Source organism: Pyxicephalus adspersus, chromosome 8 (genome assembly GCF_032062135.1).
Source record: "Pyxicephalus adspersus chromosome 8, UCB_Pads_2.0, whole genome shotgun sequence".
Lineage (NCBI taxonomy): Eukaryota > Metazoa > Chordata > Amphibia > Anura > Pyxicephalidae > Pyxicephalus > Pyxicephalus adspersus.
Genome location: NC_092865.1, coordinates 18,294,938 through 18,314,701, shown reverse-complemented (window position 1 = coordinate 18,314,701; position 19,764 = coordinate 18,294,938). Strand labels below are relative to the sequence as shown.

Below are 19,764 nucleotides of genomic sequence, written 5' to 3'. Positions count from 1 at the left end.
TTTTGGAACCAAAAGTACTTATTTTTTTTCTATGAACAAAAAATGCTACTCTGAGCTACATTGTGCATCCAACCTAGGCAGACAAGACAGTCTCTGGCTACCAGGGAGAGAAAATCCAATATGGGAATTACGGGGGGTGAAGGAAATATTGTTGTGCGAGTCAAAAGACCCTTAATTGTTTAAAGAATCAAACACATCTATGTAGAATTTTTTTTAGTGGTCTGTACAGTCAAAGGCAGCTCATCATTTAAAGCACACAATGCATTGCCTCCAGCAGCACGTTTTGCTTTTGTTTCTGTATAATGATTACATGACAAAAATCAGTGGTGCCCAAAAAAGCCTTTCTCCATCCATTCTAACACAGATGAAGCCTTAAAACAAATTTTGAGTCTTTGATAAAATAAGTTATGCAGGTTGGTGGGAAGAATGCCTCTATTATGATGATAATCCACAAATAATATATTTAATGTTAGTGTTGTTTAAATCCTATCCTTTTTGACAACTAAAAGATCCCTGGTGTCATCCTACTGCTTCGGCCAAATGCTGTTGAACCAAGAAATGTGCAGGCAATGATGGGAGATTAGTTAGCCAACGCTCAAGCAACCCCTACCATCCACTGGCATAATCCTAACTGGTCTAGAATGACTGGCCTAGGATATCATATATAAATTACCTTTTATTTATAAGTAACCAATATAAAAAAAATGCTAAAGAAATATCTGGAATGAATGATTAAAGTACAATTAAACTCTAGTGTAAAACTATGACAATAGCTGTGAGCACTACAACTGGAAGGCTTATTTTTTTATTTTTGTGTGTGGTAAAGCAGACCACGGTCATAAGAAAATGTCCTCTCTATACTATGTTTTGTGCTTAAAGTTGAACTAAACCCTGGTATACTTACCTGTCCTCATTCTGTTGTGGGCATGGATAGCTTTTTAATTGGCCAGGCCAAGATGACATAACACCTGCACAGTGCATGCGCAGCTCACCAATTTTGCAAGCTGAAGCAGGTGATCAGGCAGGTAAGAATGCTTATTGCAGAAGAGACATCACCTGTCCCTTTCTGCTGTAAAGCCCTGCCTGGTCATAGTTTTTTAAAGGGGAACAAACCTCCTGTGGGACAGAGCTGGGGCCTTTCAAATAGCTGGTAGCTTTAATGAGTGGGGGGATCTTGCTCTGACTCATGGGATGGTGAAGAAAAAGCAGATGGTCTTCTTTTACCAGCGTTCCTAATTAATATTATTACTATTATTACACATAATTTATATAGCACCATCATATTACGCAGCGCTGTACAAAGCCCATAGTCATATCACTAGCCGTCACTCAAAGGGGCTCACAATCTAATGTCCCTACCATTGTCATATGTCATTTATACAGTCTAAGGTCAATGTTTTGGGGGAAGCCAATTAAACTCAGTGCATGTTTTTGGGATGTGGGAGGAAACTGCAGAACCTGGAAACTCCATGCATATAGTGCCCCGGCCGAGATTCGAACCTGGGACCTAGCGCTGCAAAGGCCGAAGTGCTACATCCCCTGAGGCACTATGCCTAATTACTCTGGAAGAATATGATGCCATCAGGTTTGAGTCCTCCAGGGAGTTAATAGATAGAAGAGTATACGGGTATTGGTATGGGTAGTAGGTATAGGTGGGGATGGGTCTGGAATAAAACAAAGAAGTAAGCTTAGTGGACTCTGAACTTGGAAAAAAGATTCTTCCCTTCTATCATGCTCTCTGAGCATCTTGAAGCACTTTGCCTGGAGTAAGAAAATTTAGCTAAAGGGAGAAAGGTAGAGCCACCCTGCGCTTAAAAACATTTGACTGCCTGTGTGGTTCTTTTATATTCACACTTTTCTTTTGAGCAACAGGAAGTTTTATTAAAGTGTACTTTAAACGACGGGTGGCCTAGTCTTTCATTGCTTAGGAAGAGCACATTAGCAAGTGGTATTGAAGGCCTAGTGACCCTGCTGTGGACATGAAGAATCCTTACAAACTAGGACATTGTCTAGCATAATGCATCTTATCCCTAAAGGAAGAAGAGGCTGGAAGTTGTCACGTTCCAGCAATTAGTTTTGTTGCTAATTCTTAGTTTTTATATTAAACAATGGCCTGCGACCTGTTCAATGGGCATGGCAGACCACACTGAGAGGGACGCTACTTTCATTCTGAGTGATGTAGCTCTGCTTCATGCTGTTTAGGCATGTTTGAGCCTTTACAAACACTGTGTACATTTATTCTATAAATATAAGGGCAATGTTGTTATAAATTTCATTTCCTATAATATTTCCCCCTCCCTTTTCTGTATTATTAGATGGGTTGTTTAATATAAGTCATTAGGATTAATCTTCCTTTCATCAATGTTTACAGTGTTTTCATTCACTAATAACCTGTTTATAATAAGTGTTTACCATTCTTTGCTAGCGTCTATTTTCCTTGGCATCTGGAATCCAGGATCTCACTTTCTAGACATGAGGTGGTTCTTGCTGTTTGCAGCTGTTATCTTGGCTGTATCTGCAGATCCTATAACATATTTTCGAGAGCAGTTTGAGGATGGAGGTAAGAAATCTTTAAATATGACTATCACCAATGCATTTATATATGCTATGTCATATGCAGTGCTGTGCCAAATCTTGCATTCAACACACACCTATTATATAGTTCTCCTGCAATTCCTTAAGACTTTTATACAATTATTGCGGTAAAACACGTATAGGAACACGTCTAGATAACATAGTATAACATGTATAGATTGCTGTGTCTGCACACTTTGAGCGTTATTTATTAAAGCTCTTCAAGGCTGGAGAGAATACACTTTCAGCAATGAAGCTGGGTGATCCAACAAACCTGGAATTGATCTGGTCTAAGATTTTAAACATTTGCTAGCCTCCCAGGAGTTCCGATTCTGTCCGTATTTTTATGCAAAAAGTGGTATTTTTTTTCATGGAAATTTATTTTACATTGTAGAAATCCATTCCAGGTTTGCTGGATCACCCAGCTTCACTAATGAAAGTGTATCCTCTCCAGCCGTGAATAGCTTTAATTAATCAGGCCTAGTGTGAAATGGTGAAATTGCATATGCACATCTGACTATTTTTTGGTCTGGGTTTATGAAACTTTTGGTCTATTAAACCATTGAAAACTCTTTTTTACATCCATTTGGTAAGTGCAAAACGTATATGTCTAAAGTTGCTTTTGCACAGATGCAATGCTTTAAGTAAGATTATCATACAAGGGGCCTGATTTATTAAAGCTCTCAAAGGCTGGAGAGGATACACTTTCATTAGTGAACCTATGTGATCCAAAAAATCTGGAATGGATCTGGTCCAGGATAGAAAACATTTGCTAACAAATAGTAAATAGATTAAAACTGATGAAAATGTATCCTCTCCAGCCTTGGAGAGCTTGAATAAATCAGGCCCAAGAAGTGTGCTACTTGCAAAACCAGCAAGTAAAATAAAAGGGATAAAACCCCTTTAAAAAAATTACATTTTTGATTGTGGGTTTAGATTTCCTATAAAGCTGAGGAAACCTAAGGTAAAAAAAAAAAACAAAAATAGTGAGTAGCCAGGTTCTTTATAGAAGTGACATGATATTTCTCTCCTGCAATAACATGATTTTTCCTGTCTCTTCACAATCTTCTGTATAATATACACTGAGTTGGGAATGTTCAGCTCAGTGTACAAGGGGCTGCCGGGAATATTTACCTCCTGTATGTATGAGCAGCAGTTATGTCATTCTGGCCTTGCTTATCAAGATGGCTGGAGATCCTGAACCTGAAAGAAGACTGAAAATGCTGGTACAGGAGTGAGGAGATATAAGTTTAGTTAAATAATTGTGAACAGGCAAAAAGAGTTTGTTTTGTTACCAATCGTATTTATTGAGGAATAGTAGCTAAAAATCAAATACAAAAAGACACATAAGTACAAAAAAAGGATACAAAAAATTAAAATAGATTGAAACAGTACAGAATATCAAATACATTGTATATAAGGAAATAGGGAAAGGAGCAGACGGAAAAGTCTTTAAGAGGAGTTTGTTTTATTGGCGAGAGGATATAATCTGTCCCTTCTGCAATAAAGAACCTACCTGCTCGCAATTTTTGTGAGTTTATTTCCATTTCAAGGGCTGAAACCTACTATTACATTTTTTAGAAGGAAACCCCTCCTCTGTGTGGCTTTTAAAACAAGTTTATATTGTTAATTAGAGTCTGTCTCCAGGATTGTTCTCTCACAAATAACTATTTATTCGCCTCATACTAATCACAATTATTATTAGTTATGACACTTTCTTCCGTGAAGCTGGGTGATCCAGCAAACCTGGAATGGATTTCCTAAATTCATTTGCTACTTGTTTTTTTATTCTGGATTAGATCCATTTTAGGGTTTTTTTGGATCACCCAGGTTCACTGATGAAAGGGTATTCGTTTTAAGCCTTTAATTAATCAGGCCCATGGTATGATGAGTTGTCTCTGCTATAAACTCTATCATTTTATGTATGCTATTTTTGTATTCTTTTTAGATGAGTGGCAGAAAAGGTGGGTTGAATCCAAAAACAAATCTGACTATGGCAAGTGGCAGCTAAGTGCTGGCAAATTTTGGGGTGACCCAGAAAAAGATAAAGGTGAGCTTTATGATATTATTCCATTCAGGATGTAAAGTGTCACAATCCAATGCAACCAGTTAGATGTCATTTATTGTTGACAGCGAAGAATGATTCCTGATTGGTTGGGATGGGTCACACACTTTGACCTTAACTTTAATAATGTGATTTCATTCAAAATATGTTATTGATTGTCGCAATAGTAAATTACTTTCTACTACTACATACTACTTCTACTTTCTATGTATTTGAAGATAGGGAGTGATAAATGCCCAACTAATTACAAAAGCTAATTCTAATAGCAATCAGTTTGATAATTGCATACAAACAGTGTATGGTTGTGGACAGAATATCTGTTTTATAGGCCAAATGTGCTTGCACACTGCACAACTTCCTATCTGAATTCAGCTAATGGGAGGAAGTAGGAGGTAAGAAGACCAACGGATGTCAGACTACATTTCAAAGATCCTTACATTACAATGTAAACCATGTATTTACACGAGAAGGAAGAATATCTAGTTACACAAGTAACAGGAGTAGGTGGTGAGCAATTGTAAGACCTCAATATATTTATTAGAAAGCTAAAATGTACCAGAGGTCTCATGAATGTATGGATAGGTGTGGAGATGCAGCCAAGCACAGGTACACAATGTGCTTGTATTGAATTTTTACAAATTCAACTCCAAAGGTAAGATTTATAATATACAATAATCAGCATAATTGTTTAGAGAACTTGTCTAGGTCCGTTTTGTTTGCAGTTGAAAGTAAAGCATATTTCAGTTTGAATTTATGTTTAGTCTATCTGACAAAGATGATTTCATAGTGAAAGCAGGAATTATCAGCTTTGCTATAATTTGCAGTAATTTTACCTGCTGTGGCTCAGCACCGAAGCCATAAACAGACAGAAATAACAAGGGGAATAGGCATTTTTACTTTTTTTAGTATAAGTCTAAATTCAGCTGTTGTTTAGCTTGAAATGGAGCGGGGAAGGGTTAGTATGCATTCTGATTATTATCTCTGCCTGTTACCACCTTTTTCCATCACTTCCTTTCCCTGTATCACCTGTACAGGAAAAGGTGGATGTTGACATTACATAAGAAAGTACTGATGCCAATAAAACAGAATTTCTAACCCTTCCCCAATCTCTTTAAACCGTGTTTTTCCCTATCTAATTGGAAAGATTTAACAGCAATTTCTTTCCAATAGAAACTTTCCAATATCTAAAGCATTTTAGGCAGCTATCTAAATATATCTATAGGTTTCGGCTGCAGTTAAGTTTTTGTAAAAAATATATTAAACTGTGTGCCCACATGTCCAACACATGGCCAGCTTACCTATTACTCCTTTGTGCATTTGTAAGACCTTTTTCATATCAAATTTAATAAGCTTGAAAAAAATATTTCATAGCGTGGCATACAAGAACTATAAAAGTGCAATGCCAGAGTAAAAATGAGTATGTAGAAAATGTAGTAGGAGCTTTCCTAATGATTTGGTGATGTAATATACCCTTGGTTGGGTGGTTGCCAACCCCGACATAATAAGAAAAACATAAAGAAACGGAGGGGTTCCTATGACAAAAATGGGTATTGTATTATTGATCAGATCTCACAATACAATACATTTCATGTATGTTCCATTTCATAACATTACTGTAATTTATTAACAGGCAAACTATTCATTGTCAGCTATTTACTGTCTAATGCCAACTACTTTGGCCAACAAACAGTTGATGCTTTGTCATTTTCCTACTATGTGAGTTTGATGTGTTTATAATATATGAAATGTATTGTATTGTGAGATAAGAACAGATCATCAATACAATACCTATTTTTGCCAAAAGAACCCACAGTAATGCCACAGTGATTAAACATTTTCCTTGTTATTAATTTTCCTGATCCTCAGTGTCAACAGTAAACAAAATATTATTATTATTATCATTATAAATATGTTTGTTTTTCTGATCTCAACTTAGATTTGTATATCCCTATGTAAATGTCTAGGTACTTATGTGAACAAAATTGTAATACTATTTAATCTTTTTTGTCTCTAAAAAAAGGCATATAAAATGTAAAAGTCACAAATGTTAAACACATATTAATAGTGCACTTTAACAACATTTCTGCAGGTATACAGACCACTCAAGACTGGAAGTACTATGCTTTGTCAGCCCGGTTTGAGCCAATCAGCAATGAGAACCAGAATTTAGTGATTCAGTTTACCGTTAAACATGAGCAGGGGATTGATTGTGGGGGAGGCTACGTGAAGTTATATCCTGCAGACACAAACCAAGAGCAGATAAATGGGGACACTTTGTATTGTATTATGTTTGGTGAGTAGTTCTTTTGTAGGAAGACTTTACTTTTAAATAAAGCTACCCTTAATAGAGTCCTGTTTGTGATATAACTTAAAAGTTGGCCAAAGGCGAGAGCACAGATCTGTTCTTTGCTAATCAAATGAAGAAGTTCATGAACAGTGAGATGTTCGTTCTTCTCCATAAAATAAAATAATGACTAGAGATGGGCAGAATAATTTATGACATTTGAAAGTGCTTAGGTCATTATATTGTTAACACTACATAACTAGATTATCATAAGGGATATTTGCATCCATCCTACTTTATCAGACCATATACTTCCTAACCTGGCCTAAAAAAGAAACAATATTGCTGAATGCACCTTGCAGTGCCTACATGTTCCTGTAAATCTTTAAACTTACCCCAGTAAACTTCTGGGCCCTTGGGTTCCTAAGATTACAGTTTAGACAAAGACTTTTCATCTGATGGTGCATTTTGTATCAGGCACTTCTCTGTTGTCTATTCACCTTTCATATGCCAGAGGCTCTACTATCTATGGTGGCCCTGTCATTTGATAATTGTAAAGCACTGGTGGGACTTACTGTCTGAAAAGTGTCAGGGCTTAACCTCGGATTACAAAAAAATTAAGTCCTTGGGCCTAAAATTTAAGGGACACTCATGAAAATGTAAATTAATACTAACACTGATACTAGCAGGCAGCACAAACCTAGTTTGTTCAGAAATAAAAAATTGATGGATAACCTATGTTACCTAAACACACCTTTACCTAACTATGGTTGATTGAATATGGAAAGGTTGGATTTGCAAAGTTCCACAGGACAAGAACTAGGGAGATTTTGGTCACCAGGATAAAAGGGCACATTTGGAAATATAAATCCCACAGAAGTTTTAGCCTTTTTCCAAACTTAAAATACATGAGAACACACTTTGGGATTCACTGCTTTATAAATATATCATTTTGTATATCACATTAAAGAGTGGATAAGTATTGATGCAATAGTTTATTTATACAGGCTCTGATGTAAGGCTATTATATACTTACATATGCATATGTACTAAATATGTGGTTTGATGGTATGATATCTGATACACACTTTGTGTTGTTGAATTTTTCAGGCCCTGACATATGTGGTACAATTCATGAGAAAGTCCATATTATTCTGAGTTACAAGGAGAAATATTATTTAATTAAGAGGAATATTACATGCAAGGTATGACTCTAATATGATAGATGTGTTCCATAGACCAGGGTTTGTCTGCTGGGCAAGTTTAGGAACATACTGACCCCCATATATGAAATAACAGAGAATTGCAACCAAGACCTGACCAACACAGGATCCTGGGATTTAGGGCATCAGCACAAATCTACTTGTATTATTTTGAGGGACATTTAATTAATGCAAGTTATACAATATACAAGTTTAATTTAAAATGTGTCTAATGCCAAAATTCTTTTCAGGCTTTCAATGTAAAAAGTCTATATGCTTCTACTTTGGGCATCTTGATGCCAACCTGGAATGATGTACCTCCTGTGCAGGCATGCATGAGTTCATTCAATCCCAACAAGCACAGGGGTATCCTGGTTTGTGACAGTTCCCCACAGCAATCATCCAGGTAAAAGTGCTTATTGCAGAAGAGACATTGTCTGTCCCTGTCCACAATAAAGCACCGCCTGATCAAAAATTTGGAACTATAGTCCTGCTTTAAACAGTAGTAATTGGAAGGGGCATCTCCATTAAAAATTTACCCCATGCTCCTTGCTATCAGAACAAACAAGGGGGATGAATTTTCTCAGTGAGGATAAAGACAGCAATAAAAATCCGACAGAGCTTTTAACTCTGTATCTACTTCTTCAAAACAAAAAACAAAAAAACAAGGTTTTCCTTTAACTATACTTTAGAGAAAGAGGTTTAAACACTAATGCTTTCAGGTAAGAACTACAAACCTGATATAAACAAATATATTATTTTAGATTTCAGAGCTTTTTTTTTTCTTCTCAACAGCATGATGAAATCACCCACTTGTACACACTAATTATCCGTCCAAACAATACATATACAGTGAAGATTGACAACGAGATGGTGGCCAATGGGACTCTAGAGGATGACTTTGGTCTTCTACTGCCCCGAAAAATCAAAGACATGAATGCTACACAGCCTGCGGATTGGGATGACCGAGAGAGGATTGAAGACCCCAATGAGCTAAGGCCAGATGTAAGAAAATAGAGGAGTTACTGTACTCCTTCCTGGGAAAGGAAATTCATCAGCCTAATTACTAAACTTTTTGTCCCTTAAGATTCACTATAACTATACAATTAAACACTTTCTGTGATTACCAAATATCTTACTGTTCTAACACGTGTCCTTTTGCAGCACACTATATGCTGCAAAGCAGAACAATAAGGAAGATATGCACCTGTCTTTTTCCAGTGTTAGATATTGTAGTGTAGTGTAGGACAAAAAACCTTGACCTATTATTTTAATTCTGAGCATCTTCTCTTGTGATTCTCATACTGTTGTCTCATGACATAGTCAGAGATGTGTTAACACTATTCCATATTGTAGAACAGCATTTACCTATTCTACACCAAAGGAAAGTATTATTTATTTCCAAATCTGTGATTTCTTTCTATAAGCATAATAACATCCTAATATTAATTGACTGAACATCTGATTGGTAGCATGATTCAATACAATTTCCTCACAGTGTTTTGTATGGCATTGTGGAAATCTTACATGAAAAGGTATTTCAGAAGATCTGACGAATATTAATGAATACAGTGGTTATTAGTATTTCTCCAAAGTCATTTGCTCTTTGCTAGCAAATGTTTTCAATCCTGTACCGGATCCATTTCAGGTCTGCTGAATAACCCAGGTTCACTGATGAAAGTGTATCCTCTGCAGCCTTGGAGAGCTTAAATACATCAAGCCCAGTGAATCCAGTTACAGAGGGGTGCACAAAGAAGTTTTCTTGTAAAAACTGTAACGGCGGGCATGTTGTATAACCTGCTCTTAGACAAGATTTTTGCTTTGAAATTTACCTTCCAAGTGTCCGACAGCTTCATTTTAATTAGATATTGACTGTTCCATTCTGGAAAGAGTTCTTCCCGCTGTAAGCATTTTTACAGTTTACTGCAGCTGAAATTAGCAGTGTATGGAGATTTGCTGAGGATAGTGTCAGCATAATATCCTAATCTACATAATTAGCAGAAATGGCCCCCCCACTTACTCTAAATTTACACCATTGTAAGAATAATATACAGGATTTTGAAACACCTAATTGAAGTGAAATACATGTACTGTATAATACATTTTTCTTTAGTAAGTATACACAAAATCCCTATGTGTTTTTAAATATCACTTCTTTATTGTCTACAAATGAGTGCATGTATTATACCTGTCAAATACAATTCTACAATACAATTTGTGATGCATTTGACAGGAGCATTGTCAGAAGGAAATTATACTACATTCCGAAAGCTAGTTTGGACTCTCTTTATTTCAAACATGAGAAACAATTCATAAACAAATGGCATAAGCAGCCATTTGTTGATGTCATTATGTTTAAACTCTTTCCAAACAAAGCGTACATAGCCTAACTGTGTTCCTCAAATAGTAGAAGTGCATAATATACATAAATTAGGACAGTCTTAAAGTGGAACTGCTGTGAAATCTCCAAGGTACTTGATATTTTTGGGTCCTTTGTATGAATATTCCCTATAACTCTGTGTGTTTCTTTTTATATTTTGTAGGACTGGGATGAGAGAGAGCTGATTGTGGATCCAGATGCTAAGGAACCCCATGACTGGGACTCTGCCATGGACGGCGAGTGGGAACCACCAATGATTCCCAATCCAAAATACAGGGTAGGGTAATTCAGATCTGCCATGGAAATGTTAATGTATTGGTAATTCAGGAAGCATATATATGTTTTTCTATTCAATCGAGCAGTCCATTTTAATCGTTTCATCAACTTGACAATAAATCAATTCTAAATTCCTAATCATCCAAGAGTAATCAATATTAAATTTTGCATGGAAAAAAGTTTTATTGATCAGGGCAGAACATTTTTGGCAATCATACAAGTATTAGATAGGTTGTTTAGACCCCCTAATCGATTGCTGTTTAATGGAATTTTGGCACATTTGCACATACTGTATGTTGGACTGGACAGGTAAGGGAGGGACGTACAGTTAGTTGCACATATTGTGTATTATGTGGCTACCTACTCCCTGCTCAGATCTTTGAGTATAGAATCTGGCAGGGGAAAGTTCTTCAGTACTTCCTTTGTGTTTCTGGGATGTCATGTGACCAAACAGGAGCCACAAAGGAAGCTGATGCTTGAAACTAGTAGTTAAAAGGTGTACAAAAATAAAGGAACAACTACTATGAACACCAATCAATATGGCACCAAGGAACACTTTACATGGTATACTTTCTTTACTCTAGGGGTAAAGGGCTAGTTGGTTGTGTTTGGGTTCCTCAGGCCAGGATTTCCTATTTCCTAGTCCTCCTCCTTACTCGTTCTTATTGTGATCCAACAACAGTATTAAGCATGTACAAACATCCTGTGGGTCCAATGTTTATTCATCCTAGTAGTAAAAGAAAACCCTGAGAGAATCCACTTCTACCAGATGCTTCCTTTACCTTTGGACTGAATTGCCCTAATCTACCTTGGTGAATCTTGGATTCAACATCTCTCGAAAATGGGCAAATGCAAAACATTTCAAAGTATATTTCACAATAATAGTTACTGTAATAAAATTATAATCACACTAATTTATTATGTTTCCATCTCACTGGACAGGGAATTTGGGTACCGAAAATAATAGATAATCCAAACTACCAAGGTGTGTGGGTTCGGCCAGACATTGATAACCCAGAATATGTTCCAGATGACACACTATACAGATATGATGAACTTGGAGTTATTGGTTTAGACCTGTGGCAGGTGAGTACACAAAATCCTCCACTGAATATAGTTTAGGTACATTATACATACAACAATGCAATGAATAGTTGGGAGGTAGACAAAAACTCACGATTTGTCTGATTACTTTTCCAATTTAAGTATCCTACACATAACTATTGTAATTTTTCATATATGGTAGGTAGAGTTTAAACTTCAAGAGATGGAAGGAAAACAGATTGTGAATCCTCCTCTACTTGAAAACCTTCTCTGTGAAAACACTTATTAACCTATTATTTCAGCTAGGTTACAGTTCCATTGTTCTGCAGTTTCCATAAATCAGCCTTTGTCAAAGTATAAAACAAGCATGTTAAATTGCCCTTGAATAACCAATTTTGTTTCTTTAGGTGAAATCTGGCACAATTTTTGACAACTTCCTCATCACAAACGATGAACTTTTAGCAGAGGAAATTGGAAACGAGACCTGGGGTGTGACCAAGGTAAGGAACAATGGAGTCAGGGTCTTCTGTTTTTCTGCAAGTATATGGTTTAGTTCAGTATATGTGGGGGATTATATTAGTTGGAAAATAAAGAATCATAATAAGTAAATCCAATCATAGTGGGTTCTTTCTAGATCCTATCTAGATAAACAGGTATTCCCTGAGTTAAGGACATCCAACATACAGACGTCTCCAAGATATGAACAGGGCTTCCCTGCTCGCTTGGGTGCAGGACAAAGCCTTGATGGGAAGAGGGGTCAGTTTGCATGACTTGCAGAAGAAGTCTTTTGCTGTTCTGCAAGCTCTTGTAACTGTTTAATGACTAAGACAAACTCTGCAGTTGTTTCTTTTTTGCATATGAAATCACAGCTTGCTCCAAAAGAAATGAATGTCTTGGTTCTATAAAGTTTTTTGTTTACTTTGTTTGTGATTTACTCACAGTGAGAATTTTAAACAGTAACTGATACCACACTGCCTAACAATATGTTGAGACAAACATCTGTCCTAATTTTTTTTTTTAAATAATGTACCTGTTCCAACTTACATACAAATTCAACTTAAGAACAAACCTACAGTCCCTATCTTGTATGTAACCCGGGGACTACCTGTATATGCCTCTGTACTTATTGTCATAGAGCATGGTAGTCCAGGAAATGCGGTCATTGGAACGGGTAACTGGGATATTTCTTATTTCACATTGTGATGAAAACTACCTTCTTTAAGACAGCCATAGTTAAAGTTGGGAGTGAAACCTATCACATACGGATAGGTGGATTAAATAGGTACAGAAAGTTTGACGAAAAAATTCTTAAATTATAGGACGAACTTCCTAAAAGAGAAGACTTTGAATTTACCTATTTAAATACTTCATGAAGTTTCGAATTCAAGCTTTCTCACTGTTTTGTCATTTTTATTCCTCTAACCCCTACAGTACTTTTGAGTCCTTTGGGGCTGGACTAACAAACCACAGTGAGGGGCAGAGGGGTACAGTCATTTATTATGGCAGGAAACGCAAGTGGATCTCCAGGACAAAGTCCACTATTCTTCAGGCCTTCTGCTCCCCCGACACAAATGGCTTTAAAAAGCTTTTTTTAAAGAAAGCATTTGCTTCAAAAAAAACAAAGTGTGATTTCACCTGTGTCACTCAGAAGCATCTGAGATCTGGGTCAAAACAACCATTTTTTTAGGTGGGCAAATTTCTTGTTTTCAAGCAAATCATTTGTTTTCACTTGAAGGTCTGATTTAAGCATAGAAGTCATGTTTGCTGAATGTCTTTACCTATTGCTTTGAGTAAAGCTATTTCCCATCACAATTACTTGCTACTTTTGTGCTCTAATATATCTTAATAGCCATGTACCCCTGATGTTGTACTTTTTTTTGCAAAGTTTTACAAGAATGTCCATTAAAATACAATTTTCTATCAATGACAATTATCTTTCTGCCCACCCTCTAGAGCAGTGGTCCCCAACCTTTTGAAGCTCACTAACCACTAAAAGCACGGACTCCAGACTGTGCATGCGCGGGGACCCCTGTATCACTCAAAGGGGTAGAAACTTCTGCCAGGTTGACATCATGATGCCAGAACCCGTCCACTTCTTCTCCTGACCCCGCTGGGTGGTGCCATGGCCAGAGCTGTGGCCCACCTGTCAGACGGCCACTACACTAGTGGGCCGCGGACCCCAGGGTTGTGGACCCCTGCCCTAGAGTTTCCTATGATACCATAGCTCAATAAAACTACTGACTGTTACTGAGTGCTGTACATCTGTACAGATGCTAGCTTTTTTTCACTGGAGAAAATCATTCAAGATCAATCTATTGTCAGTATAGGTGTCTAATAAAATTGCCAGATACCAGATCAGTAAATGACTGACTGCTACTGGGACTGTTGAAATCCTTGCAGGAGTCTGCATTCTACCTGTCCCTCCACCCTTTATAGGACAATACAGGCCGATTGCCAGTAGCTGAGCAGCCTGTCTGTACAGTACCTATTTCCTAAGCTGTCACCAGAAACAATAACTAACAGTCATTTTTAGGGATAATTATTGTGTGTCTGTACAAGGTGTGTCTTTGTTTACCATACACAACAAAAAAGTAGCTTGTTGGTATAATATCTACTCGATAGAATATCTACTTTTCTAACATCAACTGAGCTTGAATCTTCTACAGGAACCAGAACTGAAGATGAAGACAATACAAGATGAAGAGAGAGATGCCAAAGATGAGAAGAAGCAAAGGTGGAAGAAGCTTGAGGAAGAGTTTAGAAGGCTTGATGAACTTGAAAGGCAGGAGAAAGAGAGGAAATCAAAACTAAGAAAAAGGTTACGAAAGCAGTATGGATTAGAGCAAGCAGAAGAACAGCCACAGCTGCCAGAAATGCCACATATCAAAGATGAGTTGTAAACTCCAAACCATGAATGGAGAATTAGAGAAAAAAATACAAAGGCTTATTTATTAATACAGTGCAAAATGCAGAGATTAGCAGCAATTCTGCAAAAACAATCAGGAATGTGAATTGCTCAGTTCTGGGAAGTCATGTTTGAATAGACACCGCTGTGTGTTGCAATGTATTACCAAATAAGCCTTCTTGCTGGGGTAGTCAGATGTCCAGATATCTATGCACAGACCATTAAGGATACTACTTATAGTATATTGTAAAGTTCAAAAAAATCTATAGTCATAAAGTTTTTGTTACATAAGTATAAAAACAGAACTGAAAATTGTTGGTATTCTTCCACATAGTGAAAAGGTCTTAAGTGCTCTATTGTGCATTATGCCAACCTGCCTGAACATTATCCCTTACACATACAATCATAACTATGTTACTACATAATATAATTATTACAAATTGCAATACTACAATTTATTCTTTCAGCAATCCTAGAACCTAAAAAGAAAAGTTTGCTTATTTATTGGGACCTTCCCACCATGTGCTAGTGTACCTGTCACCCAAGAGAGGCAATTGTTTTGTGGTTAGCTCCAGTAACACAGATTATTATTATTATTATGTCTTTTGTAAATACTTTATCACTAGCTGTCCTAGTATCACTGGTAGGCCGAGTACATAATAAGCTTCATTAAGGCTGCTTAATATAGGACGTACAACGCTTAGGGTTAGAAAGTATACTCTCTCTCAGTAATATATTCATATTTAAACATTGCACTATTATTTATTGTATGTATTTATTATTGTGTTTTGTTATTAAAAGCTGAACTCCAGGCAAACCACTAACTGCATATTTAAAATACATATATGTAAGAACGTTAACCAGTCACATTGTTTGTATTTCTATCTATCCAGTCCATGGATTTACACAGCTTTCACATACAGTAGGGCCCTGTCAGGCATGGCAGGAGACCTTATATTTTATCCTCTGCAGCTCACTAACACGTAATGTTTCGTTTCTCCCCATCAGTGGCTAGTTCTTTGTGCTGATTCTTCTTTCCCCAAGTCAGAGGCCTAATGTACAGGTGACTTCAAAAGCTGATAAGTCAAATTCAAGTCATTTACACTACTTGGATTCGTAAAAAAAATATTATATAGATGTGTTTATACATTCAAGCTAAGTTACTGGACCCTTATTAAAGTTCTTTAAGATTGGATAAGATAGACTAATGGAAGATCTTATGTGATCCAGAAAACCTGGGCTGGATTTCTTAAAAATCATTAGCTATTGGGTAAATGTTTTTAGTCCTGGACCAGATCCATTCCAGGTTTGCTAATCACCCAGGTTAGCCTGTCTTCTCCAGTCTTGGAGAGTTTTAATATATTGGGGCCATTGTGTCTTTTATGTAAGTCTGAAGTTCAGCTTTAATGTATATTATTAAAAAGACATTATTGACTCATTTTAATGCACTTTTACTTAATAAATTACATTTTTACCCAAAAACTTGCAGATTTCCACTATATAAAACAAATAAAAGTCAATAAAAATGATTGTGAGCATACTTAATGTTGGTATGTTGGATCCACCACATTTATATCTACCAGGCTTTGAATGGAAAGAGGAACAAAAAATTATTCTAGGGTACAAATGAAGTTTACAACTTCATGGGTATATTTTTATAGTAAAGGTAGAATTTTTTTATTTATAAGCCAGACCAGATTTTAAAAGACATAAAACCTGGGAATGGACCATGCCATATGGTACTGCCATTACTGATTGTCAGTGTGAATATGCTTGACTGTGACTTTTTAGATTTTGTTCTGTCCAAAGTATGAACATTGATGAGAAACTAATTAATAAATGCTCTTTGATTGGCACCAACTGTAGGAGGTCCAAATGGCTTCCACAACGATTTTAATTAGTTGATCAGAATTGTGCATAGTTTGTAGCTTTGGGTGAGATTGAAGGATGAAAGTTTTATCACTTCCATTGTGTGGCCAACTTAACCATTTACCTAGAGCAGCTTTTCTCGACCATTTGGGGAACCCTTAAAAAAGCTTGGAAGAACCCTTGAAATTACTTGGAAGAACCCTTGAAGTTACTTGGAAGAACCCTTGAAATAACCTTCAGGCTAAAAAGATCACTGGAATTTGTTAAACTGAACTGAGGAGCACGCATTGCTCATTGCCCTAGGAACCCCTGCAGAGAAACACTGTTCCAGAGGTTTCCAGGGGTTTCTTGAGCAATTGGTACCTCTCAAATCGCTTACCATTGATCTTTTTGGCTATCTGTAAGAGTACCATTCTTTCCACTGGCCAGCAATGTAGGAGACATCCTTTCTATTAACAACCACACTAATGTACTGTAGGCTGTAAATACAGTAATTATAGGTAGTATATAGGTATATAGAAGGGTTCCCTTAAGATCTGAAAGTTATCAAGTGTTCCCCCATGTTAACGAGTTTGAGAAACACTGTCCTGGAGGAACTCTAGTTGGGAAAAACTGACCTAAACCCTAACACTAAACCCTACATCTACCTGAGCATTAGCAGGGCCATGTTAGATGGGGTGCCATTACCGAAGGCACGATTACCTGTTTGATTTTTTACATGTTAGGACAAGGTAAGAAAGTAACTATAACCTTATACACTACCCCCACACCACCACCAGCACCTACTTATGCTCACCTTCCCTGAGCTCCCCCATTGCTAAATTCACCATTGGAGCTGTCATGAATACTCAGAACTTTGTGGTATGGGAGACCAGGTGACTTTCCTACTTTTCTCCAAGGATGCAGTGCTGAACCCTAAATAGTCAATCACCAGGCCCTAACGTTGTCATATGTGGGAAGCAGGTTAACCTTGTATAAGAAAACAAATGGGCTATGGTGACAATATGAAGGCAACAAATAGGCATTATTATTATTCTTAAACAGTATTTTTATAGTGCCAACATATTACACAGCGCTGTACATTAAATAGGGGTTGCAAATGGCAGACAGATACAGACAGTGACACAGGAGGAGAACCCTGCCCAGAAGAGCTTACAATCTAAGAATAGCGATAATATGTGGATAGCAAATAGGCAGTATTGACAATATATGACCAAAATTTCTCCTTCACACAAAAAGACCCTTCTTATATCCAACCCTTACAATCTCCCCTGTCTGCCAGCAGCATCCCCAATAGAAATGCCGCCTTCCGAAAAAATTTACCCTTTTAAAACAACTCCCCCCACCAAGAAAACCTGTCCTCCATTTTTACTCGCTAGACCTCAGATATAGTACAAGGGGAGCCTAGAAGAGCTTTCTTGGGCTCAGTTTGGGGGCTAACATCTAGCACAATGGCTCTATGAGGTTGGTTTGCAAAGGTTTGGACATTGCAACCCTTGGCTTTGCAAGGGTCTCCATATAGTGGGTGAGTTGGGGGTCTTAGAACCCCCACATGGTACACTACTGGCTGGTATCCCATGGCAACACATAGTAATACATTAAACGCAGTGAGCTGTGTCCAAAAAAATGAAGCAAGCCCAAGTTGGTTGTGTTGTGGTGTGGGACTATATCCCCTCATTTCCTGTTGTGTCACCAGACATGAAGTAGGGGGAAATCTCTCCTTACTTCCCTACTACTTATTCTTCAAATAATATGCACTATTCAAAATCAATAGGTGTAAATAATAATACAATGACACTGAAGGTTGTTGTATAATTTTCTTTATTATTTAGTTAATGATGAGAACTAGAGGACTACCAAGAACATAACATTTATGTATTTTATTTCTTTAATTTTTCTTTCACATGCTTTTACTTTCACTTTATTCATTTATTCTGAGACTATGTAAAATATTGGTGAGGGAAAATGTCATGACATAACCTCTGACACTCAGAGTCCCCTCAGCTTCACCTCAGGAACCCTCAGCCCCTCCTTATACAGCTTCATGGGCATGGCCCCGCCCATGCATTCCTTGCCCCGCCCGTGCCCCGCCCAGTGTTCCTCCCGTCCCTGGTTGAGTGGATGATGGGCGGATCGGGCCGGAAGCAGCATGGCGGCCACACTGCCCCGGACTCAGGTAACTCGCTGAGCGGGGCTCGGGGTGACCGGTACGGGTTGTTTCGGGCTGTCATGGAGACGTGTGTGACCCTCAGACCGAGTGACCCCGGGTGGGGGAGAAGGAGGGAGGCGCTGGGCTGGTCCGGGGACTCTCAGCTGGAGTTTGTGTCACACAGAGAGAGGCACTGATTGTATACACAGCCGGTCCACGGTGTCACCTCAGCACCGGAGTCACCTCACCATAGGAATGTGCCCGAGATACCGGGGTATGGGGGGGCTGGACGGGTCCGGTGGTCACACAGGTTGTTAGGTGTTATGATGTCTTATATAGGGGACAGTAAGTGTCTTGTATAGGAATGGAAAGTTGTCATGGTGACTTATACAGGGTTAAGGCAGTGTCCTAAAAAGGCATAGGTGTGTGTCAGGGTGTCTTATATATACGGGATAGGTAGGTGTCAGGGTGTCTTATATAGAGGGGATAGGTAGGTGTCAGGGTGTCTTATATAGAGGGGATAGGGAGGTGTCAGGGTGTCTTATATATAGGGGGTAGGGAGGTGTCAGGGTGCCTTATATATAGGGGGTACAGGTGTCAGGGTGCCTTATATAAAGGGGATAGGTTGGTGTCAGGGTGTCTTGTTTATAGGGGATAGGTTGGTGTCAGGGTGTCCTTTATATAGGGCATAGGGAGGTGTCAGGGTGTCTTATATATAGGGGATAGGTGTCAGGGTGTCATATATAGGGGATAGGTAGGTGTCAGGGTGTCTTATATAAAGGGGATAGGTGTCAGGGTGTCTTATATATAAGGGGTAGGGAGGTGTCAGGGTGCCTTATATATAGGGGATAGGTAGGTGTCAGGGTCCCTTATATATAGGGGATAGGTTGGTGTCAGGGTGTCTTATATAAAGGGGATAGGTGGGTGTCATATATAGGGGATAGGGAAGTGTCAGGGTGTCTTATATATAGGGGATAGGGAGGTGTCAGGGTGTGTTATATATTGGGGATAGGTGT

At 37.9% G+C, this 19,764-nt stretch overlaps 2 protein-coding genes across 3 annotated transcripts in view; both read left to right on the top strand.

Annotated features, from left to right (window-relative positions):
* The first annotated feature begins 2,441 nt into the window (after window positions 1–2,441).
* LOC140336191 (calreticulin-like) lies at window positions 2,442–16,197 on the top strand. The gene is made up of 9 exons (XM_072419200.1): window positions 2,442–2,560; window positions 4,523–4,624; window positions 6,729–6,932; window positions 8,034–8,128; window positions 8,921–9,130; window positions 10,669–10,782; window positions 11,724–11,867; window positions 12,233–12,325; window positions 14,492–16,197. The coding sequence occupies exons 1-9, from the start codon at window positions 2,473–2,475 to the stop codon at window positions 14,723–14,725; spliced, it is 1,284 nt and encodes a 427-aa protein (XP_072275301.1). The 5' UTR covers window positions 2,442–2,472; the 3' UTR covers window positions 14,726–16,197.
* A 2,488-nt stretch (window positions 16,198–18,685) lies between these two features.
* The window catches only part of EPS15 (epidermal growth factor receptor pathway substrate 15), a 79,626-nt gene continuing 78,547 nt past the window's right edge, over window positions 18,686–19,764 (top strand). For both annotated transcript variants that reach the window (XM_072419627.1, XM_072419626.1), the window contains exon 1: window positions 18,686–18,775. In XM_072419627.1, the coding sequence (XP_072275728.1) occupies window positions 18,749–18,775 (27 nt within the window). In that variant the 5' untranslated portion in view covers window positions 18,686–18,748. The remainder of the gene's footprint in view (window positions 18,776–19,764) is intronic.